The sequence below is a fragment of the Strix uralensis genome, chromosome 1 (genome assembly GCF_047716275.1).
Source record: "Strix uralensis isolate ZFMK-TIS-50842 chromosome 1, bStrUra1, whole genome shotgun sequence".
Lineage (NCBI taxonomy): Eukaryota > Metazoa > Chordata > Aves > Strigiformes > Strigidae > Strix > Strix uralensis.
This window is the reverse complement of record NC_133972.1, coordinates 56,542,763-56,558,308: the sequence shown is the minus strand read 5'-3', so window position 1 is coordinate 56,558,308 and position 15,546 is coordinate 56,542,763. Positions and strand designations below refer to the sequence as shown.

The following is a 15,546-nucleotide window of genomic DNA, read 5'->3' as shown; positions in this document are numbered from 1 at the left end:
AAGGGTCTAGAGAACAAGTCCTCTGAGGAGTGGCTGAGGGAACTGGGATTGTTTAGTCTGGAGAAAAGGAGGCTCAGGGGAGACCTTATTGCTCTCTACAACTACCTGAGAGGAGATTGTAGTGAGGTGGGTGTCAGCCTCCCAAGTAAAAAGTGATAGGATGAGAGCAAATGACCTCACATTGTGCCAGGGGAAGTTTAGACTGGATATTAGGAAAAACTTCTTGACCAAAAGGGTTGTCAACCATCGGAACAGGTTGCCCAGTGAAGTGGTTGAGTCACCATCCCTGGAGGTATTTAAAAGATGTGTAGATGTGGCACTTAGGGATGTGATTTAGTGGTGGACGTGGCAGTGCTTGGTTAACGGTTGCACTCAATGATCTTAAAGGTCTTTTCCAACCTAAACTATTTTGTGATTCTGTGCCCAGGCCTGCACTGGGGAAGGAGGACACTATGTAGTGACACAGGCTGAGGCTGGGGCTGGAGCTGCCCTGGGGCTGGGGATCACAAGTGGGCAGAAAAGCTCTGCACCATGGCAGCAGGCAGCGTCCTGTGCTGGATCAGCAGGGCATAGCCAGGAGATGGGAAGGGATCAGCCCCCTCTGCACAGCATGCGTCGGTCTGTGTCCAATTCTGGAATGTCCTGAGGTCCCTTCCAATCTGAATTATTCCATGATGTTAGGTTATCGGGGCATATGGAGATGATGTGCAATTTAATAGGTATATGCAGCATGTAGGAAAGTTGATTTAAATTAATGATAGGATTTTTCGTGGATTGGTATAGATTGCTTCTAGGTGAAGTGGATGAGTTAAAAAAAAAAATCCAGACTTCTGTGATGCACAGAGTTAATGCATTAATAGGAAGAACTTGCATATCTGAAGACACAGTCTTTTGTCTAGAAAATTGTAGGGTAGGAAAACAGGAAGGGTAGCTCTAGAGTACATCTTGGACTACTTTCCTTACGGATTTAGGAAATCACCATTTCTTTTCATAAAAGCAAGAGATTCATATATATTTGAAAGTTTATGCAAACTGTGTAGTGGCTAACAGCCAAAGAAAATTTACCATTTTTAATACCAACCTTTTGCTGTTTAAAGCAAGATCCCAGTAGTTCCTTGAATCTTCTTTTGTGCTCCAGTAGTAATGCAGCACAACTCGATATGTAGTAGTGTTCCAGTGGTTTACTGACCATATTATTTCAATTTAGTGGGTTTTAGGAGACATTTAATTGCTTTAAGTGGAGGACTACTTGGCTTATTTTTTTGGCTATTAGACTTCTATGCTGAGGGCTGAAACGGATAGTGTAATGTGATCAGTTTTTAAGTAAATTACTGTTACTGTTGAAAGTGGACATGCAGGATGCATGGAAAACCTAACATTACTTTTTTTTTTTTATTTCATAAACACCCTTTCCAACATTTCATTGTCTCAGGAAGAGTGATACTGGCCAGATGTTCAGTTTTTGTCTTGGATGGATTTCTGGTAAGTTAAAGCCCTTTTAGCAAGGCTGGGAAAGCATTGGTGAGTGTAGAAGTCAAACAAGATGCTTCAGTGATTGGACTTGCATGTTCTTTTCTTTTTCATAATTGGTTCATATCTGGGATCAGTATATACCTCTTGGTTGAAGACATATATGTACTTGTATGTTTGAAAAAATTGAATCCATGACCAAACCCTCCTCTAATGGCATTGTTTATAACCTTCCTGGGTGTTCATCCCTACTTCTCAGTAATACAAAATACCAAGAAATTAACATTAGTGTGGTACATCCTCAGAACAAAGAGCAGTTTTAGGGGTTAAGAATAAAAAGGTGAAAGGAATGAGGCTTATTTTTTACTGTACGGCATTCAGCTATTTTCTGTAGTCTTCTGTAGCCCTGTTTCTCTTGACTTCATGGGACACAGGACAAGGTGGAGTAAAGGTATAAGGGGAGTGATTGCAGATGGAATGTGGTCAGAAATGAGAAAGGTAACTGTCCCTCCAACTCGGCGCCTGGTAACTTTAGAGTTGTTACAGGTATTGGTTGCTTTCTGGGGCCTACTGGGCTACTTTCGTTAATGTTAAGTATTTTGCCGGCTTGTGCCCTTGCAGGGATGGTGAATGTACTTACGTTGTATCATTACTGCCAACTGTCCGTGGTGCAGTATCAGCATACCTTAGAGAGTACAATTGTCTTTGAAGCCAATTTTTCTCCTGTTGCTGCTGTTGTGTGTTACACAGCAGGTCTTTGTGTCTGTAATTTGAGGAGACAGGTGATGGGAAGAAGATGCAATTCAAACCCAGGGACTTGTTCTTGTTGGGCTGTGGAACGTAACTGGAATCCCGCTGACATTGTGAGTGTTCATGACTTTCCTTTGGCACCTGACTGCTTGTTTTGATGGTTCCTTCCTGCAGCACAGAGCTAGACAGGGAAATGAATGAATTCACTGGCAAATTTTCAGATATATTAGGTTTTTTTATAACCATTATTTTCCTTTCAGACTGTGTTAACACACCCAAATGCCATATGCTGCTGAGCAGACAAGTCTGGTACACAAGCCTGATGATTTAGTTGGTCTTGATCTGCGTGTACTCTTTTGTATGAAGGCTTTATCTGTTCTCAGAAGACTCAAACCAGTGAAGATAGCCACACATGTGGCCACGTAATCTTAGATTCCAGATGGTTTTAAGCAGAAACTGAAAATATATACTTACTTTCCCTTTATCTCCTCCCTTATAAATGAGAATTTATATTGATACCATTGGATCTGCCTCTGTGCTTTCACTTGGCCTGGTGGCGAGTCCATTTTCCTTTGAGAAATACACTGAAATACCTGTGCACGACTGGTCAGTTGACAGTGTTTTTTAAAAATCATCTAAGGATCTGTGTACTGAAAAAGATCTTAAAGCAAAAAGCTGTAAATTATATCTAAATTTAAATCCCTTCAGTTTTAGAAAGATGATCTCTGATAGGCACAGAGAGCCTTGGTGGGCTCATCTTGGAAATGGCAATTCGTTTCCCCACTGCTCAGTGGTAAGAAATACTCTTCTTATTTTGGCCTGAAGAGTTTAGAAAATATAGGGATGTGTGGGGAAAAAAAATCTGGTTTACTTGATTTCGAGATGTGTAACAAATGGTAGTGACAGCTACAGTTGCTCTGCACCCAGCTGAAAGTTGCAGTTGGGAAACCCGAGTTGTTATGGTCAAAGGTTAAGAACAGACACCTCTTGGGGAGGGCTTGCTGTCCTACCCCAGTAGTGCTCTCTGGGTGGGCTTCAAACCAAACACAAGAAATTACACCCCCCCCCCTCGACATCCCACCCACAACTACATAATTGTAGCCATGCAGATAAAGTGATCTTCTTGATGCTTCAGGATATACTCCTGGCAGGCAGGTGAGATTAAGTAACAGCAGTGGGCATAATTTGTAAACACTAAGCATTGTAAGGTGGCTTTTTAGGAGCCTGATTTTCTGCTGTTAAATAGGTGGCTACTCTTCTTGGACGTATTCTCTTGTGGTGTTCTCTTCTTGGACGTTACAGACAAAATATTTCAAAAAATAATCTTATTGTAACTTTTTATGTTAAAGATTTCTATACATTTTTGAAAAGGGTACATTTAGATCTAAAGGAATAAGAAATCTTCTATGCCATTAACAAGAACACATTGCAGTTTCCATTCCTATTTCTAGATACTGTTTTCCACATATGGTCCTTGTTTCCATTATGTGGGACTATCAAATTGTTAGCTACAGAATACTGAATGGTATTACTTCAACTAATGGTTTTCTCAGTTTTTCCTTTGTGCTTTTTAGAAGTAATGTTATATGGAATAAACAGAATATGAATGGCTGCATTCTTACTGCCTTTGTAATGTGCTCTTGCTTCCACTCAGTGCTGGTGTTCACTTAGCAAATATTTATCTTCTATTATAGAGGACTTTGGAGCAGAAAATGTAGTGCTCATGAGTTTAAATTATAAATACCTTCATAATCATAGTCAAGTAGAATAGTTAAATGGGTGTACACAGGAAAGAGGAGATCTGACTTGCTTAGACTTGAGCTGAGTGATGCAATATTTAAATGAAGATATTGTAAATCAGGTTTAGCATTACTTCCATCCATGTATTCAATGAAGTGAACTTGCTAGTTCTTCTGCATGAACTAGTGACAAAGGCATCTATACAGCTTTTACAAAATAATTGCACATTGCTAATTTACACGTTGGTGGAGCAATGTAGCTAATGAGTTTTCTATCAAAGCATGTTTTTATATCTCTAAATGCATTGCAGATTTGGAGAGTGCAGTACCCTTTTACCCAATTGTAACAGTGCGAGAATATAAATGTGGCTTTTTTGTTGACCAAATGTTAAAATCTAATTGTAATATACAAATTCAAATTTTGAAACAACAGCAAAGCTTCTGACTCTGGGATGTTCTCTTAAACCAGAACAACTCTGAAGCAGGTTTCTTGAAAAGCTTCTGAGTAATTTTTAAAGTTTTGTTTAGTATTTGTTTTCATCTTTACGGAAACTGACTTTTGTAGTCTTGATATATGTTGCACTTTCCTTGTTTTATAACTAGAAGACATTTTCCTTTTCACTTGTGTAAGCACCCTGTTACCTGTGCCCTGAAGCAGGTCATCTCTCTGTGGGTAAGTGTTGGAGCCAGTCCCTTGTTTGTGACATCTCACTTGAGTGCCTGGCACTGCCACCTGGAGAGGGTGACCCCAAAGGTGTTTTGGGTGTCCTGAAGGAATGATTGGGCCCAGTTTACCCTGCCGTTGAAGTTGTGTAAACTCCAGTAAAGTCGGGTAATTGCTGATTTCCACTTTATGACTCAGTTACTGGTCTAAGCCAAAACAATATTTTTGACTGCTTCAGAAAATGCTTGAAGACTGACTGTATTACTGCCGTTGCCTAGGGAATTATGAGTATCTGTTTACTGGCTGTGATTGAGAAACACGGCTTGACAAAGCTGTGAATACAGATACCCTTGTAACCTTGATGTAGTAGTACTTGAATTCAAATCAGTGTTAAGTTTGGTCCAGTTTCTTTTGTACTCAGCAAACAGTGCATAGAGCTGACTCTTATACAACATATGTTCATTGTAGACAGAACACAGAATAGGAATTTAAATGTGAACATCTATGCAGTTTGGTTGGTTAATACATAGAATTAGTTGTTAAATTTTGGAACCATAAATAGCTGTGAATTTTCTTAACTCTGAAAAATCACTAGCTTCAATGTGTGTGTATTTAGGGGTGGTTTTTTTTCAGTATTGTGTAACTAATCACTACAAAATGTGAGTATTCCCCTCCCCCCCTAGACCTCTTTTCCCTCCCAAGCCTCCTCCACCAAATCCTTGATTTATGTAAAACCTTTAATAGAGTAAAAGGGCCTCAAGAGAACGACAGCTCTGTGAAGTTTGGAGAGGGCTTTAATGAAAAGTTTCATTGTTATTTCATATTTACTTACCAAATCCTGCCAGAGTAAATTCTTGCCAGACTAGTTTTATATATTTCTTGTCTGGTCTTGCTAACGTATTGTTTTGTATCAGGACCTTGTCTGACAGGAATAGCGACCAGAGCAGTTCAGGCAATGGCACAACAAATAGGTGATGCAGGAAAAAAATGAAGTCTAAAATGTCTTATGCAATATTGAGAAACTTTTAAAGGAACTAATTAGCAAAAGTGATGCAGCTTATATATCAAAGCTATTTTTAATGTGGATTGTGCATGCTGAAATAGCACAACAGTACTTTAGAAGTGGGCGTTTCTACTATTGATTCTGTAATCATGCATGTTTTCCTACATTTGCTTTGGAGGTGGGAAATACTTGTGGTAGGAATCAAAAAATAAGGATACAGGAATATTCAAGTTGTAGTTTCACTTTGGGTGCTCTTTGTTTTGATGGATGTAGTCAAGTCACTGAGCCAGTATTGCAGTTATCTTTTTTAATGTTTCCATTCTTCAGTAAGAAGATTAAGTGATGCAAACAAAAATGGTGAAGTGTGTGATATATGAGGGATCAGACTGTCTTAAAGCCTAGTCTAGGTTTTCCATTTCTGACTATGGTTCAACTCAGACTTGGCTTTGAGATGGAGAAATTAGCAGAGGAAACCTGAATCAAGTCCTTTAGGAATGCAAGATGCTTCGTAGCTTGTCAGTTTGGTTTTGTCTTCAAAGCCTGGGTCTTCCCAACAGTGTTTCAGTCTCTGGTGTAGGTACGAGAGGCAGAGGAGATTTCTGTAATGGGCGGAAGAATGAGGAAGGATTCTCTTTCTTTTTAGTTTGAGAGCAGAGTTTACAAAGACACCTCTTCAGTTGACTTCCATTTAGAACTTGTTTGTTGAGGAACTTTGAAGGATTTCTGGTGTACACAGAAGGCTTTTTCCAGCCCTGTCTGTAAGTGTTAGTGGAGTATTCAAACTCATCAAAAAGTTCATCCTTCTATTTGCATTACATACCTTTTTTTGCAGAGTAAATTTCCGTGTAGCTGTGTGTGCACCTCTGTATGCATGACAATGTGAATAATGTAGTACTATTTTTAATTATTCCTGAATTCTTACTTTTAAAAAAATGGGTGCTGAATTATCTCCTATAATGTGCTACAAGAGTAAGTGCTGTTTGGGGAAAAGCCATATAATAGGAAAATCAGTTAATTGTATAATAGATACTTGCTTAGAAGAAATGTAAGGTAATGATATTTAATACTTAGTGAAATTAGAGAAAAAAAATCTGTAATTTCTGAAATGACTAGCCTAAATGGCTGTAAAATGTCATTCTGAAATCTGATCATCTGATAATGATGATTTATAGCAGTATTTAAGGTGGATGTACTTATACAAACAATTAAGTAAGTTTCATGATTATCACATTTCTCAAAAATCTTTGACCTAGGCATATATATCACATGCAATTAAACAGAGTTCTAGGATATTAAACCCAAAATTAATATCCCTTGATGTTCTTTCATGCAGCATGCTGTCCAAGATTTTATGCAGCATGTCCTGTCAAGATTTAAAATCACATACGGATTTAGAGGAATTCTGGTGGTCCCATTTCTTGTCCTGTTCCATCCTTTAAGAAATGAGATTATTTTCAAGTTCTTTAAGGGTGGAGTACGTTGGGTTTTTTCGTGGTGTGGGGTTTTTTTGTCGTTGTTGTTTGGGTGGGTTTTTTGTTTGTTTTGGTTTGGGGGTCTTTTTTTTTTTTTTTTTAATTTTTTTTCTTTTGACTTCTAGACACTGGTACCAGAAAAGAATGTGATATTAATTGCTGTTTTTAGGAAGTCAGGCACTCTGCAAGATGTTGCAAGTTCGAAGGTCGTCCTCACATTAGTCACTTTCTGCAGTCCTGCCTGTTCACTGAAAAGCAGGGAAGCTCTTACTGCTAGACACTTATAAGAACAGCCTGGGGCATTGGCACTGTTATGGGGGAGTATTTGAGAAGCAAGAAAAGATTATGCATCATGTTCAGGTTGTGTGTTTACAGTGCAACTTTCCCCTGTTAGAAAACAAACCATTTAAGAATAGCTCCTTGAGTACCAAACAATACTCAGGTCATGTAGTGATATGTAGAAGACACTTTGTGAACACAACCTTATTCCTTACGGTTTTCTTTTGTATCAAAAGTAATAATGAAGACAATAGAGCCCATATACTGAAAGACTATGAAGTCTACCAGTTACGGGTAGACACATCTATACACACAAAACCATACATAGAGATATATGCGCATATGTGTCTGTGTGTGTGTATGTATCTTTTTAAAATTAAAACGTGGAAAGTGTTCTTTGTAAAAGGTTTAGATATCCCATCTACCAACTCCACCAAAGCACCGGCAGAAAGCCCTTTGATACCATTTGAATACTGGTTTGTACCCTCTATAGCTGTCCTCTAAAAAACCCCTGCGCTTTACAGCTGTCCTGTAACATTTTGTGCCTGTTGACCACTGTCTGAGATACTTTATTTTTGAGGACGATATATTTTCCTTTTATGTAGTGCATATATTCAGTAACACTGGGAATGCTGTTCCCTTGCGTGTCAGTGATGGGACTGTGACTCATGCAGGGCTGATAAAAGTGGGAAGCGCATGTCTCTAATCTAGGGCAATTTAAAAAAAGAAATTTGGCTTTACATCTCAATTTACATTTATTTACAGGAATATGGCCTAAATGGATGTTTTAATGTCAAGAATTTGTTGGACTGCGACGTTTAACTATATGGTGGAATAACCTTTTTCTGTTGGTTATGTGATATCTGATATTATTTTCTTCTCCTTTTATGCAGGATCCAAACTACTGGATACAAGTTCATCGACTGGAGCACGGGGATGGTGGGATCTTGGATCTCGATGACATTCTTTGTGATGTAGCCGATGACAAAGACCGTGTAAGTACGAATAGCGATGAAGGCAGCTCAGCACATGCTGTATGTCAGAGTCTCAGCGTTCTGTGTTTCCTGCATGTGTCCAAAAGTGGGAATCAATGCAGATGTTTTAGGTTTTTTTAATATAGTTTGCTTGACAGATGTGAGAAGTCTGTTACTGTTATGTTTTTAAAAAAATACAGGAAATCTTTTACGGAAATCGTGGGTTTTCCATCCTTTTTGGTTCTTTATAAGTTCAAGTAAGAAAAGGAGGCTGCAAGAATGAGAAAACTGTCATACAGTAGAACAATAATGCAAAAAAAAAGAATATGTTAAGATTTTAGCTTCATGTTGCTGGCTGAATATGTGCAAAAAACCTGTTTTTAAACTGGGGAGTGTTGGTGGATTGTTTCTCAAGAATCTTTCTGGGAGGAACTGCGAGTTACACAGAATTTGAGAAAATAACTATACACTGCTGGGTCTTGAGTGGTTTTATTCTTCTTAAGTAGACATTTAGATCTCAGTCAGCTAAGAGGTTTTTTTGGTTATTGGCTGGCTGTTTGAAGTTATAGATACTTGCGTCTTTGAATTACATGTTCAAAAAGGATAAGGTAAGAAACACTGTGGCACACTGTAAAGTTGTATGTAAATACACCACTTTTGTCTGCAAAGTCGCATGTGTTTGCTGAAGCTCTTGAGAGCATCTGCGCTTAATACAGACTTCAGTCTGGAAATGTGTTTCAGGACCCTGCTCCTTCACAGACAGGATCCTTAATTGCCTCTGTTGGAAGCAACAGGCACTCTGAAGGCTCCTTGAAAACTGGCCAAATGATGACTCTTAGGTTAATTTTTCAGAAATAAATACTTTGCCTGCAGTTATTTCTTGTGACAAAATTTAATTGCCATGGTTATTTCAAGCAGGACTTCATTAAAAAAAAAAAATCATGTGAGGAGTCTTGGGACATGGAGATTCCTCACCGTCTGAAATGTTGGGATTACTCAAGCTGTATAGAGTAACAGTGCTGAGTTTTCAGGAATTTCTTCCATAAAAATAGTGCCCAGCTAAGATTTCACAAAAAGCTAATTAAAACCTCTAGTTAGTTATCTCATATTGAAGTGCTCAGCTGCATGATTAGTTTATCTTTTGCTTACAGGCCTCAAGGAGGCTGGTGCAAGTCGTCACTATATATATATATATACACACACACACATATATGTATTAGTGTGTATATATAAATTTTTAACTTAGTGAATCATGCACTACTTTAGCTCCTCGCATGCTTCTCCCTTCAGAAGGAGAAGTTTGAATTCTGGTGACTTCCAAGACCTCATTCTTTGGCTGTTACCTTTCCATGCCGCCTTCAAGTGGGGTAATTCCTCATGGTGAAACTCTGTGGGTGTTTTTATGTGCATGACTAATAGCTGAAAAACTCTGGCTGCAACTGAAACAGGCAAAGTCATTATTACAATATTGTTTTTGTGTATAGATGGACAAGATACCTAGTAATTAGTAGTATTTATTTCTGCATTTGCCAAGCTTATATCCTCTGATTTGATTCTGTGAATCTGGCATGTGTCTACTGATAGCACTTATCAGTTAAATTTCCTTTTTTTATAGGACCTTGTAGCATTGATTAGGAAGGTGCAATATAAACATGCACTGTGCTATACTGGTTTATATCCTTGAATTAATCATTCTTACTTGACCTTCACGTTTGATTTTTTTCAAGCATTTCAGTCATTAGTCATTGTTTTTCAGTTTCTCATCTTGTATTTTACAGCTGACCTTCCTGGTTCTCTTTAATTTTTGATTGTTAGCTTTGCAGTTGATGCTTCCTCCATAGCAAGTGTGTCAACTAGTTTTGTGTTAGCAGAACCTGATATAGGTCTCATTAATGCAAGGTTCTGAATATATCTCCAGTTAGTGATATTTTGTATATATACACTTAAGCATATCTTGTTAAAAAGCACTTAAACAGATCATGCCTAAACATCTAATTATTACTGAGGTCTTCAGGATTAGTTATGCTCAAAAATTAAACAGTCTATATGTATATATTTTTTTAATTGGGACAGAACTATCTAGGATATTGCAAAACCGAACACTTAACATCTTTGTGTTCATTTTCACAAGGAAGTTCTTTACATTCTTGAAGACAAGTTTGTTGTGCTATTTACTACCTAGCATCTGTACTTTTGAAGATAGGTTTGCTCTTATCATGGGTCTTTAGATGTAAGGATCATTCCCACAGTGATAAATGTATTTTTTGTCTTTTTGAGGTTGCTTTTATGCCATAATTGTTTGTACGGTGTCATATAAGCACAATACAGAATGAGAAACGGCTAAGGACCAGCTTGTCTTGATGAATTTATTGCTCTGTATAGTCAACTATATTAGTAAAATAAAACTCTTAAGTAATGTGAAGAATATATTTACTCCTGTTCCACTGTCTCCATGGAGAAAATGTTCTATCTTGTAACAAATACAAAGACCCTTAGAGACAGCAGCTGTTCTGAATGGAATAAGAGAAGTATCTTTCGTGTCCCTCACATTAAAATGCAGCATGGTAGGGTGACTTTATTTAGCTGCTTCTGTCCCTATATTTTGGTATTCTCTTGTCACTTACTAAAACTGAATAGACAAGTAAGGGTTAACCAGTTACTTTCTGGAATAATTTGTGATGTTCCTTTCTGAAACAGCTTTTCTTAAGCCCTTTAATGTAGTTCATTGAGAAAGTTCATTTAATGCATTCTAACTTAGCTGGCATGCAGCTTCAACACTCATATTACACAATATCACTACACATAAAGTTGCTGATGAAAACTTGGTTAATGTAGTTAATGGTAGTACCTGTATTAAACCAAAATTAATAAATGCTCATTTGGATAATTTTTTCTTGGAAAACTTTTTTGTAATTGACTGAAGTGCAAATTTTGTCCAGGTTTTATTAAGGAAAGATAGTTTTCGATGGAAATATATCAATGTTTTTTATATTTATCTGTCTCTCTGTGTACATGAATACAAATGGGATGTCTTGTTTTTGTTGTTTTTGAAAGACATTTGGCTACAAGAAACAAGAATCTGTTTTCAACTAGTGGCATCCATTCCAGTCTTAAGTATGAGCATGTTTGGTACTGTTTGAGGAAACTCCTTGAGAAGCTTGGGCAGATAAATATCCAAAATCTCTTTTTCAGAAATGGAGGAGAAATAACTCCCTTTAATTTGCTTTTGGTTAGCTGCATAACCTGTTTTTGTCATTTTAAAAGTGCAGGTTCTTGTGCATTTAGTGATTAGAACAATATTTTAAACACAAGTTAATGAACTGTTTTGCTTGGGTTTCTGTTACTTGTAGAAGTAGCCCTTTCTCTGAAGGCTCTCAGAAAACATGTCAACTTTGTCAACTTTCCAGCTTGATGATAACATACTTGATCGCCTCAGTTCAGCTCTTAGTAGGCAGACATACTCAACAGCAAAAAAACCCCAACCAACTGAAGAACACCACCCCCCCCCCCCCCCCCCCCGCTTTCAACCATCCTTAACCATGGTTTCTCCTGGCAGGCTGAGGCACATAGACGCTTCAGTGATCCTTGTACTTTGGGTGTTATATGAAAGTACTTATTCAGGGATCTCATAGGCCCTTGTTTATCCATGGAAAAAAATACTCAGGAAATTGTTATGTAATCTCCCATTTTAAAAGCCCGTGTATGAATATAACTTGCTTCCAGTTGAATTCTCACTGAAAGAGTCACTTGTATTTTGCACAATGTAAAGTAAATTATTTCATGTGCAATTATATGTAATCTTTTCCTGCACAGTAATGCTCAGACTGTTGCTCAGTGAAAGGCTTTGGAGATCAAAATGTCTATGTTTGGTGTAGCTACATTTCTGAAAAATCAGTCTTTCCTTCCCAAGAGAACAAGGATCTGCCATTAACAGCCACTGGTTTTGGTGAGCAGCTGGGCAAATAGAGCTAGTTTGAAACAATGTAGGGTATAAACCTAATGTCAATTATTCATAAATTCACTTGCCCAAATGCATTAGGTTTTTGGTAGCTTGGGATTAGCAATGTGTAAATGTAAAGTCATCGTCATCATTTCATTCATCACTGTCCTAATAAATTCAACACTCTAGTTCTCAAAAATAACCACTGTATTTTGATGTATGCTTAACATTACAGCCTGGATTTATTTCTCTAAATTAAGGAGTTTGCTTGACTTACCATTTTGAAATATTCAGTCAGCTCTTCACCCTGCATAATTCATACTTACACCCACTGAGTGCAGAGATAAAAACTGGAAGAATATGGTTTGGTGTTGACTGGAGTGAAGTTTCGTGCTTACCACAGTGTTTGTGTGCATGGTGTTTGTATCTGGCCCAGGTCACCGTAAGATCAAGATGATGTTGGTGCTTACTGCTAGTTAGACGTACTTGAACCTTCTAGAAAGGCACGCATGAAGTTGCTGTTTTGAGTGGAATACTGTTGGTGAGAACAGGGTGGAGATTAATTTCATAGATCTGTGCTGAAATGGAGTTTGCAAACATTCATGATCTGGACTTAACTATAAGTGATCAAATTGCTGCAGAAATCCAGGGAGATCAATTATACTTCATTTGTATCTGCCTTTAGAGACCTACAGAGACTCTATTAATATTATTATGAATTTAGTGCCTGCTTACTTCTAGCATGATGGGGGAAAGTCTTTGAGCAGCTTCTTCATGTAATATGAAGGCATATTAGGAGCTTTTCCCAGTGTGGTGGAAAGGAAATGAACTTTTGGTTTTTGTTAAACAGATGGTCAATTCTAAATAATACTGGTGTTTTGTTTACTTCCTCTTGGAAAGCACTGTTGAGTTAGACATGTGATACACAAAACATGGGTTTGGAAAGGATGACTATTTTGTTTGTAACAAATGTTAACTTGAAACCAACACGAAATTAAGTCTATTTTGAGCAAATGCATTATGATGTTAAAGTTAAAGGCTGGCTAGGGACTGGACAGCTGTGATTACATTATTTTGCTGCTATTGATTTTTGTTCTGTCACTCTTATTTTTAGGGACAGTTATGCAAGACCCCAGTTCTATAGTAAATTCTGTGTAGACCAGTGACAACATGGTCCTGATAGAAAGAATGAGATTCTGGTAACACTGCATCTGTTCATTCTCTCCAAAATGTTAAAGAGCTTTTGAACTTGATGAACGTTGCACAGATAAAATTGTGTTCTCTTTACATTTCCATCAGCACATAATCAGAACGCTTAAAGTAGTGTTGTTTGTTCTAAATTTGGGTGTCTCTCTGCCTCATTTAAGCAAACTTACAGCTGAATTTACATTTTGAATTCTCTTTGACTCTGCAATTTAAGAATTTAACCCTAAAACCATGAACAGAGAAGAACAACTTCTTGTTTTACTTCTAAAGTTTGTTTCTGCCATTAACAGATTAAAACTGTGGAGGAAACAAAAGACTGTCTAGGTCCAGTGCAGCAACTCCAACAGCAAAACCTAAAAATGTTGAAAATTTACTCAAAAATATGATTCTTAGTATTTACAACACCATGATTAGTATGCCCTTCTTCCTTTTCCCTCAAAACTTTTCCACCAAATTAAACTTCAGTTATTACCGTGATTATCTCTGCAGCTTCTCTCTTCTTGTTCTGTGACTGCCTTCCCTGTATCCCAGGAAAACAGGATGACCTTGAAACAATTTGTTGTTACTCATAAGTGACTTGGCAAAACACATTTTGAGCATAAGGCGTTCTTTTCTTGTAACAGCTTAAAATAACTATTTGAGCTACTGAGCTTGGGAGAGTATTGCTACTGGGAGAAAAGCTTTGTGTAACAATTCCATGATTCTTTGCTGTTAAAAAATTAAAAAACTTCAGTTTAACAGTGAGCTCTTAGAGTCGTTTAATATTCTGCAGTGTTTTTAATTTTAATTACGTTTTTAGAGATTGGCAATTTGATATTAACCGAAGTTCTGACAAATTGGAAAAACCAGAATGTCTCTGTTGCAATCAGGTTTTCTGGCATTACTCTATTGAGTCGTCATTACTGGGATAGCCACATGATTTTTAGATTGTTCTTGCTGATAGATTTAAAGTAGAAAATCAAAGTTTTTACGTAGTCTTTATTCCCAGCTGCTATTTAATGAAGACCTACTTGGAAATAACATACACCAAATATAAATATTATCTTCTGTCAAAGAATGGAATTTAAATGCTTGTAGTATTTCTAATAAACTAATTTTTAACTTCACAGTGTTTATGGATGAGACTAAAACCCATGGAACTGAGGAAATACTGGGCAAAACATTAATATTGAAACGTGCATTTTCCAATCACTAAGATATTAGATGTTAACTAAATGTTGTCTCCCATCTGTAGCTCTTAGTTTTTCATCTCTTTCAGCACTGTTCTCCGAATTCTTAATCTCATCATCGTTTACTTTTTCTAGATCTGTGAAGACAGCATTTCCGTTCATGATTTGTTGTTTATTTTTGGGATAAACTGCAATATCCCAGTTCTTTTTCTCTATTACTGAAGTACTTGTATCAATGCAGTAAGAATTCCGGGGAGGGTGAGGAGTGACTTTTGTAAATTAGTTTCCATGGAGATCTGAAGAGCTGCAGGTAAATCTGACATCTGAAAATGGAATAATTTGGTAAAAACTGTTCTATGAGGAATAGCAGGCCCATGCATGAATTTGATATACTGGCGAAGACCATGACAGTGTTGTGAAGAAAGTCATGCCTCACAAACCTGCCCATATTCTCAGCAGAAAGAGAGAATTGAGCAACAGTGACTGGGTTAGTACAGTCAAAAACCCCACAAACTTATCATGGGATAAGAGGAAGGGTCTTATGGATGTGTAACTGGTTGGAAGATGGAAAAAGTATTTCTTATTATATATTGTTTTGAAAAAAGGGAAGGGGGATTTGAATACTGGAGTGTCGAATTACGTTATTCTGTGTGAAACCAAATGTTGATGGTAAATGCTGGTTATGAAGGGTTGCAGAAGCATCCCGTCATTCAGAGGGATACAATAACATGGTGGATGAAATATTTTGGCAAATGTGCTGTGCTTTCAGAGAGACAGTCCTTTAAATGGACGCAAAAAATAATGAGTTTTGAGCTACCTATTACATTTGGGAAAATGTTTTTGATTTTGTAGTAGGTCTTTGGAAATGTCAGCTTACACT

At 37.4% G+C, this 15,546-nt stretch overlaps 1 protein-coding gene across 14 annotated transcripts in view; it reads left to right on the top strand.

Moving 5' to 3' along the window:
• PARD3 (par-3 family cell polarity regulator) overlaps positions 1–15,546 on the top strand; it is a 457,578-nt gene that overhangs the window by 42,282 nt on the left and 399,750 nt on the right. For all 14 annotated transcript variants that reach the window (XR_012628846.1, XM_074867651.1, XM_074867643.1 and 11 more), the window contains exon 2: positions 8,271–8,372. Coding sequence is in view for 13 of the 14 variants with exons in the window: in XM_074867651.1 (XP_074723752.1) it covers positions 8,271–8,372 (102 nt within the window). In the remaining variant the exon portion in view is untranslated. The remainder of the gene's footprint in view (positions 1–8,270; positions 8,373–15,546) is intronic.